Here is an 18,664-nt window from a genome sequence, read left to right as displayed (position 1 = left end):
GGGGAAAAAATGAGCTCAGAGCCACACTGCCTGATCTTGTGAAATCCAGCTCTGGAACTTATCAGCTATGTGATGTTCATAATCTCTCTGTGCCTCAATTTACTCATCTGTATAATGGGGATGACGTTAATATTTCATAGGCTTGGTGTAAACATTACATAAATTAATACATGTAATTTACACAGTGTCTGTTACACACTAAGAGCTCAGAAATTTTAGCCATTAATTATTATTATTATGGGTTTTTCTGAAAGAATCTACTTGTGGATAAAACCAACCAATCAAAATTTTAAAAAACCTCACAGTTGGAAAAACTGTAGTGATTATTGTGTCCATTTAATTGTAGAACAAAGGTACTAGTTAAGGTCATGTTAAGTACCTTAACAAACACACCCAAGATATACAAGGGGTCAAACATGATAGAAGTTTATTTCTGGGATCACATAAATTCCAAAATAGTTGTTTCCTGATTGGTGGCAGCTCTCCTCTCATTGCTGATTCAGGGCTCCAGGAATCTGCCATCCTGTGGCCCCACAGTGTTCAGCATGGGTGCCCAGGGGTGCTGGGTTCTCGTGCATCCAGCCAATGGGTGGGAAGGAGAGGAAAGATCACTCACTGTGGTTTTCACAGGCCAGGCCAAAAAGTGTCACACAGCACTTCTGCTCATGGGCCATCGTCCAGAGCACAGGTCTATCCGATCGCAAAGGAGGCTGGGAGTGCAGTCCAGCTGTGTGCTTGGTGAGTAACTATCACAAAAGGTTTTCTGGACTCAGAACAGAACGTCAATGCTTTCTATAAACTTGGACAAAATAAATAATTATAATATTCAGAGGTGGGGAAGGAATATGGGGACATTATTAATGGTGCTAATTTCCTCCTCTCTTAGAAGGACATTAACCTATTCTGCTTCAAATTAAAACATGCAATTAAAAAACAAAACATAATGACTCCAATTTTTCCAGTCTCATTTTTCTTCTTAAAAACTTTTTAAAATTAATATCTTATAGAGAAGAGCATTTGTCTGAAGTTCAGAAATTAATCATTGAGTGTGGCCTCAATTTCTTTTTTTTCTGTTAAAGTCAAGTAAAATGAAATTTAGTGCTTTAAACATTTTTTAAATACATGCATATCTTGGTCTCAAAGCTTATGTTGCACTTTCCAAAGCCTGGAGGTACCAGCTCAGACCTGCACCCCTGGAAAAGCTCAAGTGAGACCCCACCACCAGCATGAAAATCCCTCAGACATACTTGGCGGGATGACGCTCTGGGCTCCACTTGCAAGGCCCCCACTGGCTGCGATGTGGACTTGTGAGGAAGCTGATGAAAGTGTGGTTTCCTAGGACAGCACCTCGAGTCTCCACTCTGCACCCGCACAGTGTACTGGGTTTCACTGCTCCATGGAGGAGGGGGGATTAGAAAGAAGAGATGTTGGGCTGGGAGGACCAATCCTCTGCCTGCTTGGTTCCATTAAAGGGACGCTGGGCCAGAGTTAGGAGGTTGCTGGAATTTGCTGATGTGGATTCTCATCTCAAAATTTCAGATATGCTGGAAGGTACACTTTCTAGGGCAGAAAGTAATCACTTTTTTTAAACATAAAGAACCAGAGTAATTGCTGGACTCAGCAGACCCCAGAGGATTTGCCCTAAGTGCTTTGCAAAGCAACCCCAGCAACACCTCCAGCCCCCATCAGGATGGCTCAGAATTGCTGATGACAAAATAACTGGCTGAGGTCTCCCAGGTGCCTGCAGTGAAGAGGGCTCCCGTGGGCCCTGCTCCAGGAGACACGGAGGGGAATCCCACACCTGAGGGCTGCTGCATGAGCTCTCTGATGGCGTTGCTCGAATGGTGTGCCTGCTGCAGACTGCCTGAACCTGCCATTCCCGATCCCGCCCCCGAGAGACCCTGCCTTCCCGTGCTCACCCTAGCCCACCGCCCCTACCCTCCCAGCCCTGGGACCTTTTCTGCAGGGTTTGGTGACTCCTCAGGAAGCAGAAAAGGTCTGCAGCCAAACCATGTGTTCAGCCAGTTCCACAGACATCTCTACCCTGTGAGAACCTTGGCTGTCATTCATTCATTCATTCATTCATTCATTCATTCATTCATTATTTATTGTGGCCCAAGCACCCTGCTATGGTCGGGACACAGCAGTGAACAGAAGCAGCAGCCCTGCCCCTATGGGGCTTATATTCGAACTAGGACAGAGGTTCTTAACCTCAGCACTATTGACATCTGGGGCTGGATATTTTTTTTGTTGGCGAATGGAGGCTGTCCTGTGCATTGTCGGGTCTTTAGCAGCATCTCCATCCTTTACGAGTTGGGTGCTAGTAGCAACTCCCCCTCTCCCAATTGTGACCTCCAAAAATATCTACAGATATTGCCAAATGTCCCCCAGAGGGCAAATTTGTTCCCACTTGAGAACCACTAAATTGGGGAGACACACACACACACACATGCACATACACACACCCCTAGCAATACATTTAACATGAGGCTCACTATAGGGAGGGTCTTAGACAAGCTCTGGGTTCCAATGTTTGCCCTCAGGACCCAGATAACCAAAGCTAACATTTGTTAACCATTAACATTATTTTTTTCCTAACATGACCACCTCAATATTAATCATATTGCTCCATATTAATCATATTGCCCCATATTCCTGCCTTCCTAGGGTCTGGATTCCAAAAGGGAGACTCAGGCCACCAACAAGACAGGTAATGGAAGTTATACAGACTATTAAGTAATGTTAAAAGGCAAGAACAGGGACCAGAGAGTGATGGGGTGAAGGGCAGAGGGCTGGTCTTTTTACGTAAGGTGAGCAGAGAAGGCCTCACGGAGAAAGAAGGTGATGCCTGAAGTAAAGAGCTGGAGGGGAGGGTCCATTTCCCCCTATATCCTCTAGGTGGCAGCAAGTGAGAGAGTCATCAAATGAGAGAGTAACAGCACAGAGCTGGAAGTGGAGGTCAGCAGAGAAAGCAAGTGACCTGCCCAACACACCTGCCCTCTCCTCATGCCATCAACAATTTCAGCTCTTCACACATGTTTCAGAGATGCGTGGCGTCCTGCTCCTGGATGCCAGCTCTGGCCTCCTCTCCAGTCCACCAGAGTCCACTCTGTCCCTCTTCAATCTTATCTCAATACTGCAGCCGGGGTGGGGGGTGGGGGGTGGGGGTCTTTCCAAAACACAAATCTGATCATATCATGCACCCCTGTCTGAAAACATCCAATGGCCTTCCATGATGGCCTACAGGCCCTGTCATCTGGCCCCTGCTTCTCCTTTCAGGCTTATCTCAACAGAGTTTCTCCCACTTGTGTGCTGGAGCTGGCTTCTACCGGCTCACAGAGTCAACTGGTAAATATTCAGGAACTTGTTGGTAGCTGGAAATTGGCTGTGGTATCAATTTATTTACACCAGAGAAATCAACAAATGCTTAAAATCAATCCCCCCCTTTCCTGCAGAGAGCTGGTTGACCAGCACACTGCTGCCCGGGCCCACAGTGCGGTTCCCCACCACAGGGTCCCTGCACATCCTGTTTCTTGGCCTGGAACACTCATCCTTTCCTCTTTGCTGAGTTAACATTACTCTTTTAGACGTCAGTTCAATTGCTGCCTCCTCTGGGAAGACTTCCTTGATGTCAGAACCAGTCAAATCCCAACCCTGAACCTGTTCTTGGCTCGTATCACAGCTGTAATTTCACATGTATGCATGGGATGAATGATTGCTGTCCATCTTCTCTGTGGGAATGTAAACTGCATGAGAGGGGTCATGCCTGCTTTGCTCACTATATTTGCTCCACCACTCAGCGCAGTGCCTCATACATGGTAGAAACTATAAAAACTTGTTGACTTAATGAATGGGTTAGAGAAGCATGCACTAGACAAGAAGTCCTGAGCTTTGGTTTCTGTGGCGGAGACTGCTTTTGCTTCTGTTTCTCTATATTTTCCAGTCCCTTTAGTTAGATTTGTTTTGTTACCAAATTCCGATCAATGCAATGGGGTGAAAATGATGGACTCTGTTTCCAGCCATGGCCTCTGTGACATCACAAGTGGTCTTCAAAGTGCTCACTCATCTTCATTTGCATGGTGGGAAGCAGAGGGGACACAAGACAGCAAAAGCCCAGCTTCCTGAGTCACTGACTGGAGATGAGATGCCCACATGAGTCACCTGACCCTCCTTAAATTATAATAGAAGCAAGATTTACTTTTACTGAATTAATCTCTGAGATTCTGAGGTGGTTACTACATCGGAACACAATCTACTCTAACCTGCAGGACTTTCCCAGCTCTATCATTCACTCCTTCTATCCTTTGGCAAGCCACAATCTCTCTGGGCCTCAGTTTCCCTATTGGTAAAATGAAAGGATCCCACAAAATGATCTCTGAAATCCTCCCAATGTTAAAATTCAGTTCTAGTTGTGTATTTTCCTCCTTCCTGCCTTGCGTGACATGCAGATACCATAAATATTTGCTAAGTAAGAGAACCTTGTATACCTGAAACACTTTCCCCAGATAAAAGCCTTTTAAACCCTTAGAAATGCAGAGTGGTTACTCAGATTATTTAATCATCCAACAGGTAAAATGTTGATCAAAATAAAAATGGTGACATTTTATCAGAATCTGGGGAACCTTCAGAGATCTTCAGCCTTCCAAAGGGTCCCCCCAGCTTTCGGCTCTGTCTGCCCTTGGCAGCCTGGCAGCCCCAGCATTTCCAATTATTTTCAGGCCTCATCCTTAGACTGTGTCAACTGTTCCACTCGCTGGCTCTGTCAGCCACCTTTCTCAATAAAGCCAATCTCATTTTTCAAAGAACCTCCTAATGCCTTTCCTTCGAGAGTTGTCATTAAAGGCTCCTGCCTGGATATCAATAACCAAGAAGCAAAAGTCACATCTTTGATGAGATGTAGCCAAGGTGACCTAGAGTCCTGATGACATAACTGGGTATCAAATCTCCTGAGGTCTACCCCAGCCCTGCCATGGGTTCACCGTGTATGAAAGAGGCAAAAGGCAAGCTATTCTTCTTGGGCTGGGGTCCCTCTTCCTGTGAAAGATGAAGAGCACTACAGTCGCTGTCATCCCAGTAACCATAGTAACAACAGACCACATGACAGGTGTCTGATCCCCATCAGACAATGTCTGATATTAAGTGTTCTTCATTCTTCCCCTTACCCCAGCCCAGATCCTGCTCCATGGCACTGAGGTCTCCCAGGGGAGCAGCTCAGGCATGGGAGATCTGGACCGACAGCATTAATTAAAGCTCTTATCCCCCAAGAAGATTTTGCATTGCAAGGCCCGGAGCCAAGAAAACCTCCTGGGGAAGCTCTTATGAGAGAGAATGCTAAATCTACCACTAAGGACTGAGGCGCTTTGGCTCCCCAGCTGGCAGCAAATGGAGCTCAGTAGGAACATGTGTCTGGCATACAACAAGCACAAGCATGAGATGATCGTATGAGTGATTCACTCTTTCAGCCTTTACTGAGTACCTGCTGTATGCACCCATGGGTAGCTCTGAAGATACTCTCTGAATGAAACTCTAATCCCTGGGAGTGGCTGGGGTTTAAGGGCATGTTGGGAAGTGTGCAGAGGGGAGTCTGAAGGGATTGGCAGGGACCATATCATAAAGAGCACTGGATCTAACTGGAGGCTCTTGGGTTTATCTCTGGGGAATCTCTGATGGCTATATGCATGTGAGTGACAGTGTCAGCTTTGTATTTCACAAACATCCTTTTTAGATGCAGTATAAGGAAAGGATTAGAGGGAGACTATTGCTTTCTCAGAAGAAATGATGTTCTAGAACTTTTGAACACAAGCCTCAAGAGAACTGGCAGCTTCTGCTTCCTTCCAGTTGGAACCTGGATGCCATGCTGTGAGAAGCTCCAGCCACGTGGGGGAGAACCATGTGATACAGCATCTTGGACATTCCAGCCCAGTGGACCACAGTCCAAGAAGACATCATGTTGAGCAGGAAGACCGCTCAGCTTAGCCCAGTCAGCCCACAAAACCATGAGAAGAAACAAAGTACAGTGGACCCTTGAACAACATGAGTTTGAACTGTGTGGGTCCACGTAAATGTGTATTTTTTTTCCATAAATGTATTTTCTCATGATTTTCTTAATAACATTTTGTTTTCTCTAGCTAACTTTATTGTAGAGATGTAGTACATAACACATATAACATACCAAATATGTGTTCATTGATTGATTATGTGAATGATAAGGCTTCTAGTAAACAGTAGGCTGTTAGTAAGTAGTTAAATTTGGGGGGAGTCAAAAGTTATATGAAGATTTTTAACTGTGTGGAGGTCAGGACACCTAACCCTAACCCTGGCAGTGGTTTACTAGGCAGGGGCAGAGAATTGAAGCCCTGGGAGGTAGGTACCAGGTGGTGGTCACTTCTGCAGCTCAGCAGAAAAGGTCTGCCTGGAGCTATCATAGATTTGGGAGTCATCGACTTCGTGGGAAACTGAAAAACCTGTTGAGGATGGAATCGCCTTCTCACACTCGCCCAGCACACCTGGAGCAGAGCTGACTCACTGCAAATACTTGAATTAATCACTCGGCCTTATGAAAACACCGAACATCACTGCGTCTGACCTGAGACAACCCTCCTTGCCCTGGCTGCTGCGCACAGAGGTTAGAGTGCCCTGCCCACCGGAGAGTCTCAGGTTTGATTCTCCGTCAAGAACATGTGCCTTGGTTGCAGGTTCACTCCAGGTGTGTGCATCACATGGAGGTTTCTCTCTCCCTCCCTCCCTCCCTCCCTCCCTCCCTCCCTCCCTCCCTCCTACTCTCTGAAAAGCAATGGAAGAAATATCCTCAGGTGAGAATTAACAACAAAACCACAACAACAAAGAGACAATGGCTTGTCAATGCTCCAAAACAAAGAGACAATTCTCGGCCTGCCTGCAATCTCCTTTTCCTCCGGGCATGCTTCTTTCTTTCCCTCCCCTCCCCCAAGTCAAGCCGGGACTCCTGCCTGCGGCCTTTGATACTCTTTGTCCCTCTAAGACAAGTCCTTCCTCTAAGTGTGAGGCCTGGGCTTGAACCTGCCAGCCTGAGCTTGGGTGCCGGGTGACTGCATTTTCCAGGTTGCCCCACCCACATCCCCTCTTACCCTGGCTTCCTCCTCAGTACATGGACTTGAGAATACCCGCCAATATTAGTAGGTAATAAAGGAACTACGGGGTCAACGCTGCAGGAGACGCAGGTGTGCACAGAATCGTCGCAGTCTCTCCGCCAGGACGCGGGTACAGCCTCGACCTGGCACCCAACCAGCTCCCTCTACCCCGCCGCCCGCCCGCCCCTCTTCCCGGGGCGAGCATCTGGCAAGTTCAAGTTCCCGGGACGCGAGAGCTCCAGCTTTGCGCGCTTGTTTGCAAAGCTCCTGGAGGAACCAGTGTAACAGCCGCCTCCGCCAGACAGCGCGAACCAAGGGTTAGCCGTCTGGGAAAGCGACCCCTACCTACCAGGAAAGAGCCCGAGACACGGGTTCGAGCCCTGGTTTGCCGCCCGCAGCAGTGACCTGCTGCCCCTCTAGGCGCAAGTGTCTTCCTACATAAAAGCGCGAGGGAAGGCCTGAGACGAGCCTGAGGTTCCTGCCACCTGAAAGGCACTGGCTCCCGCCGGGGTGGGGGTCGGGTCACGTGCCGGCGGGCAGGGTGCGGGCGCGGGCGGCTCGGCCGGCCCCTCCCCTGACGTCCTCGCAGCCGCGCGCCCTCCCCGCCCTCCGGCGGCGGGAGAGCGTTTGGCGCGCGCGGAGCCGGGAGCTGCCAGGCGGCGCGAGGCGGCCGAGCCTGGGGACGTGCGCGGCGGCGGGACCGAGCCCCGCGCGGGGAGCGGGCACCATGGTGCTGTCGGTGCCCGTGATCGCGCTGGGCGCCACGCTGGGTACGGCCACCAGCATCCTCGCGCTGTGCGGGGTCACCTGCCTGTGTCGCCACATGCACCCCAAGAGGGGGCTGCGGCAGCGGGACCGGGACCCCGACCCGGAGAAGGCGAGACCCGGCGTACTCCGGGCGGCCCAACAGGTGAGCGGGCGGCGCCTTGGCCTCCCCGGGGGAGGAAGGGTCTCTGCGGCTGCGGCTGCGGCTGCGGGGGGACGTGGGGTGGGGGAGCCGTCGCGGTTCAGTTTGCGCCACAGAGAGGGGCAGGGAGGGGGGACCGCGGACGTGGTCGAGGACCTCGCTAGGGGCCGGGAAAGGCGGGGTAGGGTCGGGGAGGGGGCTGTATTAGGCGATGAGAGACTTTGGGGACAGGAGAGGAATGGGGACAGCGATGGCTAAGGCCGAGGGGATGGGGGGAATGGGAAAGGGGATCTGGATAGGAATTAGGGCTGGGAGTGGAAAGTGAGGGACTGGGAGGGGAGCGGGGACGGGGGGGAGGCTGGGGGTGGAAAATGTGCACCGAGGGGCATATAGGAGGGGGCTGTGAAGAAGGTGGGGAAGGGATTGTGAGGATGGGGGACACAGAGGAAACGTGGAGAACGAGAAGCTTGCAGAATTGGGGGGAGGAGGGAGGGCACAGTGGAAGGGAAGAGAAGGTGGGGGAAGGAGGGATCATGGGCTGGTGTAGGGAAGGCACTGACAGAGCTGAGGAGAGTAAATTCACCAAAAACCAGAGGGGAGGGGCTGCTGTACAGGTGGGGGGTGCAGAGGGAGTGCCTGGGGTCTTGAGAGGCAGGGGAATGCGGAGGGACTGAGGGGCCTGGCCCTTTCTCAGCAGCCCTCAGCTCCAGCTCAGCCAGAGGGGCTTGCTGTGCCCTCCCCCCCATGGATCTGAAGATGTCCCTGGAGACTGGAGGGCTTTTATCCCACTCATTGGCTTGTTTCCAGGGCCCCTTTGGGCAGGAAATAAGTGGTGTCCCCATTGAACTGTGCAGCAGAAGGGCTCTGGGGAGAGGCTTGGAAGAAGCTCCCTGCATAGACTGTGAACCCCAGGATGCATTCCCAAGGTGGGGAGAGCAAAATGTCCTCTGGGGAACCGGAGGAGGAGTCTGGCTGGAGTGTCTGAGGAAGGCTGGCCCTGGGCAGGGGCATGAGTTAAGGACTTCCCAAGGCCCCCTGCATTCCTTATAGACCCTGGAGTCCAGGAGTGGTGCTGAAATGCTATGATTCCATTTTCCTTTTTCAATCAATTATTCAAAAGCTCTGAGTAGTGGTTTCGTGGGGCCTGTGTCATTCACTGTATAGTGGGAGTAAAAGGAAATGGCTGCTGCCCTTGAGGCATTTGCAATCCAACAAAAGTGACATTGACGCTGGCAGGAACAGAAGCCAGCTGGGTAGCGGGATGTGCGACCAGAAATCATCTGGAAATGACAGCAGTGGGCTCCCTACTGGGGAAGGGCAGAGTATTGGTTGATGTGTCTTCCAGAGTTGTGCCTGCTGCCTCTCGACCTCCTCTCCAGCCCAGTGCACTTAAGGGACAGCCATTCTTCTGCCTTTCCCAGTGGTGGCTCTTCAGGGGCTATCCCCTCCCCTTCTTGGAGAGAACCACTGGGGAAGTTGCTGTGAATGAGCCCTGGGATCCCTTCCAACTCTTCGTCTTATTGATGACCCACACAATGGCCAATAATCTGTTAACGACAAACAGATCGCTCCTCGCTCAGCTTAAGTCCTCCACAGCTGCTCACTGAGTGTGGGACAAGTCATAGCAAACCCTTACAGGCACGTACTGTGCACTAGGCACTGTTCCAAGAGCTTTACACTCAATGCATTTAGCAACTCGATGGAGGACATATATGTTGATCCCAACTTAAAGATGAGGAAGCTAAGGCTCAGAGAGCATAAGTGACTCCCCAAGGTCACACAGCTAGAGAAGTTTTAGAGCCAGATTCTGGAGTCTGTCTATTAACATTCCACTCTACTCCCTTAGTTTGATCTGGCAGCTACCTCTCCAGCCAAGCTCATGCCAGTTCCTCCTCTCATTGGCAGTCTCAGCCTCTCTGGATTTGTGATCCCTCTTAAAAACACCAGCCCTCTGGTTTCCCTCTGGCTTTTCACACAGATGGCTCCATCTTAACCCTTAGGTCTCTTTCCGTTTACATTTCACCTTCTCAGGGAGGATTTTATCTACTGCCACATGTAGCATAGCACCCCCCCATTACCCTATTCCATATGCCCCTCCAAATTCTTTTATAGCACTTGTGATGATTGAATGCGATCTTTCACATCTGCTTACTGTATTATTTCCAGCACCCACTCAGTACCTGGAAACCAGTAGGATCCCAATAGGAAACTGTTAACAAATAAGGCATCCCAGTGGCCAGCCCTGTGGGATATTGCCTGAGTGATTCTCCACATGTGCATGCAGGCACCCGCCTTTGCTACCCGGTGCTAGCTCAGCAGGGGCACAAGAAACGTTGGTGGGTGCATGAGACCCATCCATCCACATTCCCTCACCCGGTTCCACCACACGTGGCAAGGATTTGGGCAACCTGGAGCTGAATCTTCAGGTGTGAGTGTGGTGGAGCTGAGGCTTCAGTGTTGGTTTGCCTGGCATTGTGCTCAGACTGAGTCCAGATAGAGTAAACAGAGAAAAGACAATGGTTGACATTTCAAAGAAAGTAAAGGAGGTGGTGTTAGGGTGACAGCAGGGTGGTGGGCATGGCACATGTTGACAAGAGGGGGAAGAGTTGGGAAGGCTCTGAAGATGGTCTTTGAAGAGAGGGCATGGGGCTGGGAACAGGATTCTAGGGACCTGCAGTCACTGAGGACTGGGATGTCTGTGGGATACAGAGTGACTGCCCATGTGCCCACAGTCACTGGTTGTGCTTGCTGGAAAGTCTCCTTGGATTTGCAGGCCATACCTCGAAATCTGGTTTCTGACCCTGAATGGTTGGATGAAGTTGAAGTTTGTCCTTCCTTAACCTGAGGTCCATAGACCTTCTCCCGCCAACCTCCACGCCCCCCCCCAAGAGGTCTATAGATAGAATTTAAAGGGCTCATGGCCTTGGAGAGGAAAAACTTACCTCGTTGTTTTCACTAACCTCTAACTGAAAGTTAGCAGTTGCTGTATGTAGGAATATAAACAACATAGTGAGCGCAGGAGCATTAACAGTATCCGTGACTTTGCCCCCAGGGGAGGTCACAGACGGTTCAGAGCACACTGCACGGCTTCAGGGACTTCACAGTATCGTTATGCTCCTCTCCAATTCTAAACCGTGGCACTTTTTAAATCTGCTAGATCCTATTGCTTAGTGAAGGAGTAACGAGGCACGCATATAACTATTTCACAGATGGATGCCATTAGATGTTCCTCTGTAGTCTCAGGCCTTTTACTTTCAGTTTTTTCAGACATTTGGAGGAAGTGTCCACAGGCTTCTCCAGTCAGCTGGAGGAATGCAGGGAACAAAAAACGTCCAGAATTCTCTGCTGAGGAGGTGGGAGACCGTGGAAGCCCTCGGTCATGCATCGCCTTTCAGGCTTCAGGCAGCTTCAACAGTTCCTCTTGGCTTTGCTGAAATACTCATTCTGAACCCTTTCTTCTGCCTCCTTAGGCAATCCCTCACCCCCACGCATGTGCAGTCTGTTGGGGACACAGGAATTCGGTCTCACTGTGACACCCACTCATGGTCTGGCGGGATCACCTGGGAGCTCCCTTGCTGTCATCAGGCCAGCTTTGGAAACTTGGTTATTATGCAGTGATGTGATGGGTCAGCTTGAGCAAGGACACCGAGCAGGGAGGCAGGAGAGTGCGTGTGCGTGTGCGTGTGCGTGTGCGTGTGTGTGTGTGATCATCTTCCCTTCGCTCCTGCTTTGGAGTCTGTCAGTGAGAAGCAGCCAGACTCATTGGTTCCTTCTCCCTGAATTTCCTTTTCACTCTTGTCTGCACTCACCGCATTTCTGGGTCCTGTCAGAGGAAGCCCTCTTTCTGGCTAACCTAAGTCATAAAGAGTGAGCAGGGAGAACTGCCCACTTCCCACTGCTCACCACCCTTGACACCCCATCACTTAGCAGGAGTTGGGGTCCTGTTTCCAGAAAGCTTTAGTTTCTCCCAATATGGTGCTTCCCTCATTGTACCCCTAAGTGAGTCTTCTCGAATGTGTTGCAGAGGTCCCCAGGGTGACCGTGGTACTGTCACATTGAAGCTAACATGTGGTCACAGGCTTTATTCAGGCTGCTTGGGCCCTCAGCAGTGGTCCCAGTCCTCTTCTATCAACCTCCACCACCCCTCACTGCCACTTACTACCAAACTGTGAAGTCCTACCCTCCTTGTAGCAGAGTACAGAAGACCAAAGTGGCTTTTGATAGAATACTGTCTTAGTCTGTCTGAGCTGCTATAACAAAAGACCACAGACTGGGTGGCTTATAAACAGCAGAACTCCATTTTTCTGGAGGCTTGGAGGTCCAAGGTCAAAGCTCCAGCAGATTTAGTGTCGGTGACAGTCCGCTTTCTGGACTTTTTGCTGTTACCTCACATGGTGGAAGGGATGAGGGAGCTCTCTTGGGCTGCTTTTATGAGGGCACCAATCCCATTTCCGAGGGCTCCACCCTCATGACCTTATTACCTCCTAATGGCCTCACCTCCTAATACCATCACATGGAGGTTAGGTTTCAACATATGAATTTGCGGGGGGGGAGGGTGCCATAAACATTCCGACAGTAGCAAACACTAATAGATTGATTCCAGGTTTTTGTGAAATAATATAAATAAGTTTAAATTTGTATTAAACAATATACTATGTATATTGGAGTCTTACCCCCCCAAATCAGGGAGTCTGTCTTTCATTTTTCTTGTATCCCTGACACTGTCTATCTAGTGTGATGCTGGGCACACAATAACTCTTCAATGTATTTGAGTTAAATCGTCATCATATTGTGACACACACCAAATAAGAGAGGGAAGACACAAAAGGGTGCATATTGTTAAGTTTCCATTTCCAGAAGAAATGGAAACTTAAATTAAGTTTCCACTGGCACATAAATTAAGCCAGTGTATTTATGTGCTATTGTTGGGGGCAAGTAATGACAGGTTGGGAGAGTGCTTCCAAGCTTTTGTTTATTTCCCTGCCTTTTGACCTGTGCACTGGTCACACTGGTGTGTGCGCTTTGTGAAAGAAAATTCGCCCAGCTCTACATCTATGATTTATGCCCTTTTCTCTAAGGAGTTACGCTCAGTATAGTTTTGGTTAAAATTTGTCATATTGTGACATAATATTTGTGAACATTAATTTAGTAGCAACCAGTATTTTTACTTCCAGGAGGACTTTTGGGCAATAATCAGGAGACAAGACCCTCCTGTTTGTGGTTAGTTACACACTCACTACCTCCCTGGCCTGGTCTACTTTCTGCTGCTACTCCAGTGGCCACCTCCCCCTTGGGGTGGGGCCTCAAGACTATCAATGTGGCCCTATCAACTCTCCTGCCTGTTCTCTGCTGCCTTAGACCACTGGAGCAACATTCAGATCATCTGTCTTATCAGAGTGATGGATCCGAGCCCAGATGCCTCTTTTCATTAGCTAAATAAGTTCATTCATTAAAGGTTAATGCTAGGCACTGGGATACAGTGATGAAAAGACAGGCACATGTTCTTTCTGATAACTGGGGAGACAGACAGTGAGGCCAGCAATTGCCAGGAAGCGTGTCCCAGGGCTACCGTGATGGAGGAGGCCCGGGGGGCGTGGGAAACCCTGAGGATGGGCATCCCACCTTCAGCCCAAAGGAGAACTTCCTCCAGTTCTGGTTGGCTGCTCTGCTGTGGTCTCCCCTGTACCTCAGTTATCACAGGAGGTTTCATGAATTGCTAACACCACTCCTAGAACTGATTTGACTCTGGGCTGCTGTGAGGTCTGACCTCCATGGAGTCTTACCCTTTAAAAGGATTCATTTCTCAGCTGATCTCCTGTTCATATAAACAAACAAAATATAGACCCATTTCCATAGAGTAGTAAATAATAGTGATAGTATAGCTAAAATTCATAGAGTTCTTTACATGTTCCCGGCACTGTTCTAAGCAGTTTAACTGTATTAATTTTATTCTCATGAGCTTCAGAAACCTTTCCCAAAGCTTCGACTGCATTGCTGCCTCTTATGTCCACCAGGCTTCAGGCACTGGATGTAACACAAGGCCCTCCAGAGAGACTTACACAGTAGACATGTTTGGGCTGGTTGCTTAGCAGCATGGAAGATAGTATGAATTTTTCATCAAGAAATTAGCATAGATTATTTCAGGGAGATGAGCACACACCAGCACCTTTTGTTAACTCCAGCAGAAAGCATTGCTGCATCCTTAGAAATGTTCAGACTTTCAGATACTGACCCAGGTTACCATCAAGACCTGTGGTGCAGGAAGGACTAGGGAGGCAGGCGGACCATGATGGAAGAAATACCTGAAAGAGAAGTCAGAGGGGGCTTAAGGCAACACCAGAAGGAAAGGGAGAGGGTGGGTGGGGAAGCAGCAGACACAGGAGACAAAGGAGTCAAATGAAGAGTGACTGACCATCCAGAATCTGGGGCCAGCAGGAAAAATCACAGTAAACAGAGACGGTCCCTGCTCTGTCTACACTATTTGACCCACAATCTCCCAATAACTAGTAACAGTTCATCTCCCACTTCTACCGTAGTGTAACTGTGTTCACTACCCCAGGAGCTTATTTCTTGCTAACAAACTTTGGGAAACACTGCTTGGAGGATAGAGAATAACTTCACAGAGACAGGTTTTAAGGACTAAGGGATCCTGTATATGTCGCAGTCAACATGTATGTGCATACAAAGGGCCCCCATAACCAATTCCGTATGAAATAATGTTTACAGATTTTTAAAGGAAAACATGAAAAGCTGAGAGCTGGAGTAGGAGGGGAAGTTAACCAGGTCAATGGGGTAGAGTTGAGGAACTCCAGAGAGAGGAATGAGCCTGTGCAAAGGTCCTGTGCCAGGATAAAGCCTAGCACTTAAGAGGGTCTAGGGAGAGGCCAGTGCTCCTGAGGAGCAGAGAGCAAGGGGAAGCCTGGTTATGATGACGCTGAGGAGGTGGGCAGGGGCCGAGCAAGCAGGGCATTGTAAATTATGGACAAGTTCATTCATTCATGTATGAAACATTCATTAATGCCTATATGCGGGGTCTTAATGCTTTAGGCACATCATGAGAAGGCAGGAGTCTTAGGAAAAGACAATAATGCTGGGAGAAATTGAAGGCAACAGGAAAAGAGGAAAGCAAATATGAGATAGACTGATTCCATAAAAGAAGCCGTAATTGTGAGTGTACAGGAGCTGAGCAGGGCTGCGAGGACAGGACAGTGTGGCCATCTCTCATTCCCAGGGCTGCCAGGAGTCAGAGCCTACTCAGCGGCACATAATGTGCACACATGTGAGGGGCGCTGACCTATGTACTCATGATATTAAAGTTACTGTTTTTTTCAAAGCTCTTTTCAAAATCAAGGTAAAGTGCACATGAAATAATAGGATACAAGTGACTGCTGTCTGAAATTCACTGGCCAGTACGTTTCCATGAACAGATGAGAGTCAGATAATGAGGGGTGGTCGTATATATGAATATGCATAAGAAAAGGGAAGGGGCGTCCTGTGGGAATTCTGCAGAATTGCGTTTTAGTGCATCTGACCTAGACCCTGGGGTATTTTGACATGCTCTATTGACCCCCCTGCCCTGCACATATGAAGTCCAAGACATACTTTTCCTCCCCAGGAAAACTGAGCTTGGCAGGTAGCGAGAGAAGGGGAAATGCCGAGTGACTGCAGGAGGCAGGGAATGGATGGTAGACGAGCGGGGAGCGGGGGATTCGTGGGGCTGCTGCATCTGCAGCCAGAATAAAAGTCACAAGGACGGGAGGCTGGCGGAGGCGCTGAGCTCGATGAAGAATCTCTGTGCCTGCCTCAGTGGCACAGCGAGGAATCGGGACAAGCTTGAGGGCTCGGCGGCTTCCCTTGCTCTTGGTTCCTGTCTTTTTGAGTCTCCCATCTGACACTGGAGGGTTGAAAACCTCTTCAGCCGCAGGGCCAGCGAGATAATACCCAAAGACCACGCCTGACTTGGAAAAGCATTGTAACCCACACACTTTGGGACTTGCTACTAAGAATGGCATAATGAGGGAGAGGTAGGTTATTATTATTTTTTTAAATATGTCTTTATTGATTTCAGAGAGAGGAAGGGAGAGGGAGAGAGAGGGATAGAAACATCAATGATGAGAGTCATTGATCGGCTGCCTCCTGCACACCCTCTGCTGGGGGTTGAACCCACAACCCGGGCATGTGCTCTGACCGGGAATCAAACCAGGATCTTCTGGATCCTAGGTCGATGGTTAACCGCTGAGCCACATCGGCCAGGCGAGAGGTAGGTTATTGAAGCAGGATAGTGAAGACTTCGCTTTTCAAGTAGAATGAAGAATAATGTTTCGGAGAGGATGGCATTTGAAGATGAAAGGAAGGCTGGAAAGCCATTTGGCGGGGGACTAGAAGAGTGGTGGAAAGAGCTGCAGGTGTAGAATAACTTCATTAGCTCGTAGCTCATTCTGTGTGTCAGCCCCCCCCTTCTCACAGTGCACCCCAAGCATCTTCACATGGGCCCTCATTTCCGGCAAGTCGCTTCACGTAGAAGAGAGGGCAAGGCTCTCAGAGACACACACAGAGAAGGCAGCGATGACATGTCAGGAGACGAACCTCCATAGGAAAATATCAGCAGGATCTGGAGGGCTTTGGGGTACATTCCTTGCAATTGCGCCATCCGATGAGCCCATCTCTGACTATGGAAATGGAGTGGATTCTTTCAAAGGCAACACGACTGTTGCCCTTTGCTCGACTGCCTCAAAACAAAACACAACACGCAGAGACAAAGCCAGGAAGGAAAGGGGCGAGCATGAAATTAGGTAACCCGTTTGCAGCCAGGGCACCACAGACTTGAATTTGGTTTTGGATACCTACCAGATCGTTCTAGGAAATAGCAATCTTGTTTTGTGAGACCACTCAAAAGAGGAAATTGCCTCTTAATATAAAAATGTTCATTTTATGATCAAGCTACTGAAATGTAATAGGAAGCAATTAGACTTAGACCTCAGACCTGAATTTGAATTCAGCCTGCCCACCTTCCAACTTAGTGACCCTGACCATTCTGAACCCCACGTTTCTCATTAGTAAAACAGAGATGATCACAATAGGTTCCCTGTGGTAATGATAAATACAGTTTTGGAAGCACCGACACTCCACACCTGGCTGGTAATCAGAGTGTATTTTAGGCACCTCTGAATCACTTTCTTATTTACCCTTTGCCAAAGCAGTGACTTGACTGTATGTTCACTGTGTAGGAAAGAGAGTCCATTAAAAGTATTCCAGACATGAAAAATGAAAGGTTTCTGTTAGTGTGGGAAGGAGAGCATGGACATGCCCCTTCTGGAATATTCATTTATGCAAAACTTATTTCTTGATCACCTCCTATGTGCAAGGCACTGAGTTAGCACTGAGAACAATACAGTGACCAGGCAGACAAGATCTCCACCCTGCTGCAGCTCATATTTTAGGAGGAGAGATGTTTTCACACAGTCGTACAAATGAATATAAACCTACCACTATGGTAGGTGTGTAAGGGAGGTCAGTGGGCCTCCCAAGAAGTAATAAATGATTAATGCTTTGATCTTCAACATTTTTGGAGACTCTTTCCAGCAAAAATGTTGTGAGCATGTACCCATTATATATGTATAGGTAATTCCTTGTAAAGCAAATATGGGCTTGAGGGAGGAGTGAAGGAAAGAGTGAGATTGCTGGGCAGGACTAAGAGCCTATTTGAGATCGGTGACCACAACTTCTTCATGGAACCATCACCCCTGAGTGACTCCCGCAGTGCAGGCTATTGGGTGCGGGACCGCAGTGTAACGGGATCCACCCAATGTTGAGGTTTTACCACTTGGCATCAGGGAAGGGATGGGGAGGCAAGGGGGCTTTAGACTCTCAAAAGATGGTGTTGAAATGATGGACCACGGAATGGAATTGGGAAAGTTGCAAAGTGAAGGACGGGGAGAGAGCGAGAGCTCTGGTCTGAGGCTCTTTCGAGTGGAAGAGCAGCTGCAGAGGGCTCGATCTGCCAGTGGGAAGAAGGGGCCGTGGCTGTGGGCACCCCGAGGACTATATGCCCCCCAATCGAAGTGCCAGAACAGAGGCAGGTGGTGGTCGGGTGAGGGAGCAGAGTTGAGTGAATAAGTAGTTGATAGACTTTGAAGTTGGTATTATTAAGATGAGTCATCAGCTGGTTAAGTGAGCAGTCATGTGCCACCGAGTGTTTCTGGAATTCTTTATTCTAGGAAAATATGAGACTAAAGCAGGAGCTGGTGTGTTTTCAGTTCCCTGGGCCGCAGCCTGAAATCCAGGCAAGGTCCACAGTGCACAGATTGTCCCCAGTGGAGGCACATCAGAGGCCTTGGCCTCCGTGGGAACAGAGGAGAAGGGGTGACTGGTGCTGCCACTGCTGGAAAGAAACCAGGCCCTGTGACTCTTGCAGGTGGCCTTTGGGAGGCTGCACTAATTGGTTATTGGATAAGAAATAGTATTAATAATTAAGTTGTCATTAAAACAACTACTCTAAAATAGTTTGACTTTCTGCACTAGATGAGTAGAGGAGATGAAGCACTTGGGCTTTGGGTTCCAGTTTCAGTTGGCCTCTTGCTTGCTGTGTGACAGGGAGCTAGTGACTTAACCTTTCTGCTCCTCAGTGTGGTCATCTGTTAACTGTGTC

At 49.0% G+C, this 18,664-nt stretch overlaps 1 protein-coding gene across 1 annotated transcript in view; it reads left to right on the top strand.

The window, feature by feature from the left end:
* Positions 1-7,726: 7,726 nt before the first annotated feature.
* The window catches only part of SYT13 (synaptotagmin 13), a 33,665-nt gene continuing 22,727 nt past the window's right edge, over positions 7,727-18,664 (top strand). Inside the window, exon 1 of the mRNA XM_081155571.1 lies at positions 7,727-8,019. Within this exon, the coding sequence (XP_081011697.1) occupies positions 7,837-8,019 (183 nt within the window). The 5' untranslated portion in view covers positions 7,727-7,836. The remainder of the gene's footprint in view (positions 8,020-18,664) is intronic.

This window comes from Miniopterus schreibersii (genome assembly GCF_964146895.1).
Source record: "Miniopterus schreibersii genome assembly, chromosome: 12".
Taxonomy (NCBI): Eukaryota; Metazoa; Chordata; class Mammalia; order Chiroptera; family Miniopteridae; genus Miniopterus; species Miniopterus schreibersii.
Note: the sequence above shows the minus strand (reverse complement) of the source record. Positions and strands in the feature narration are given on the sequence as shown.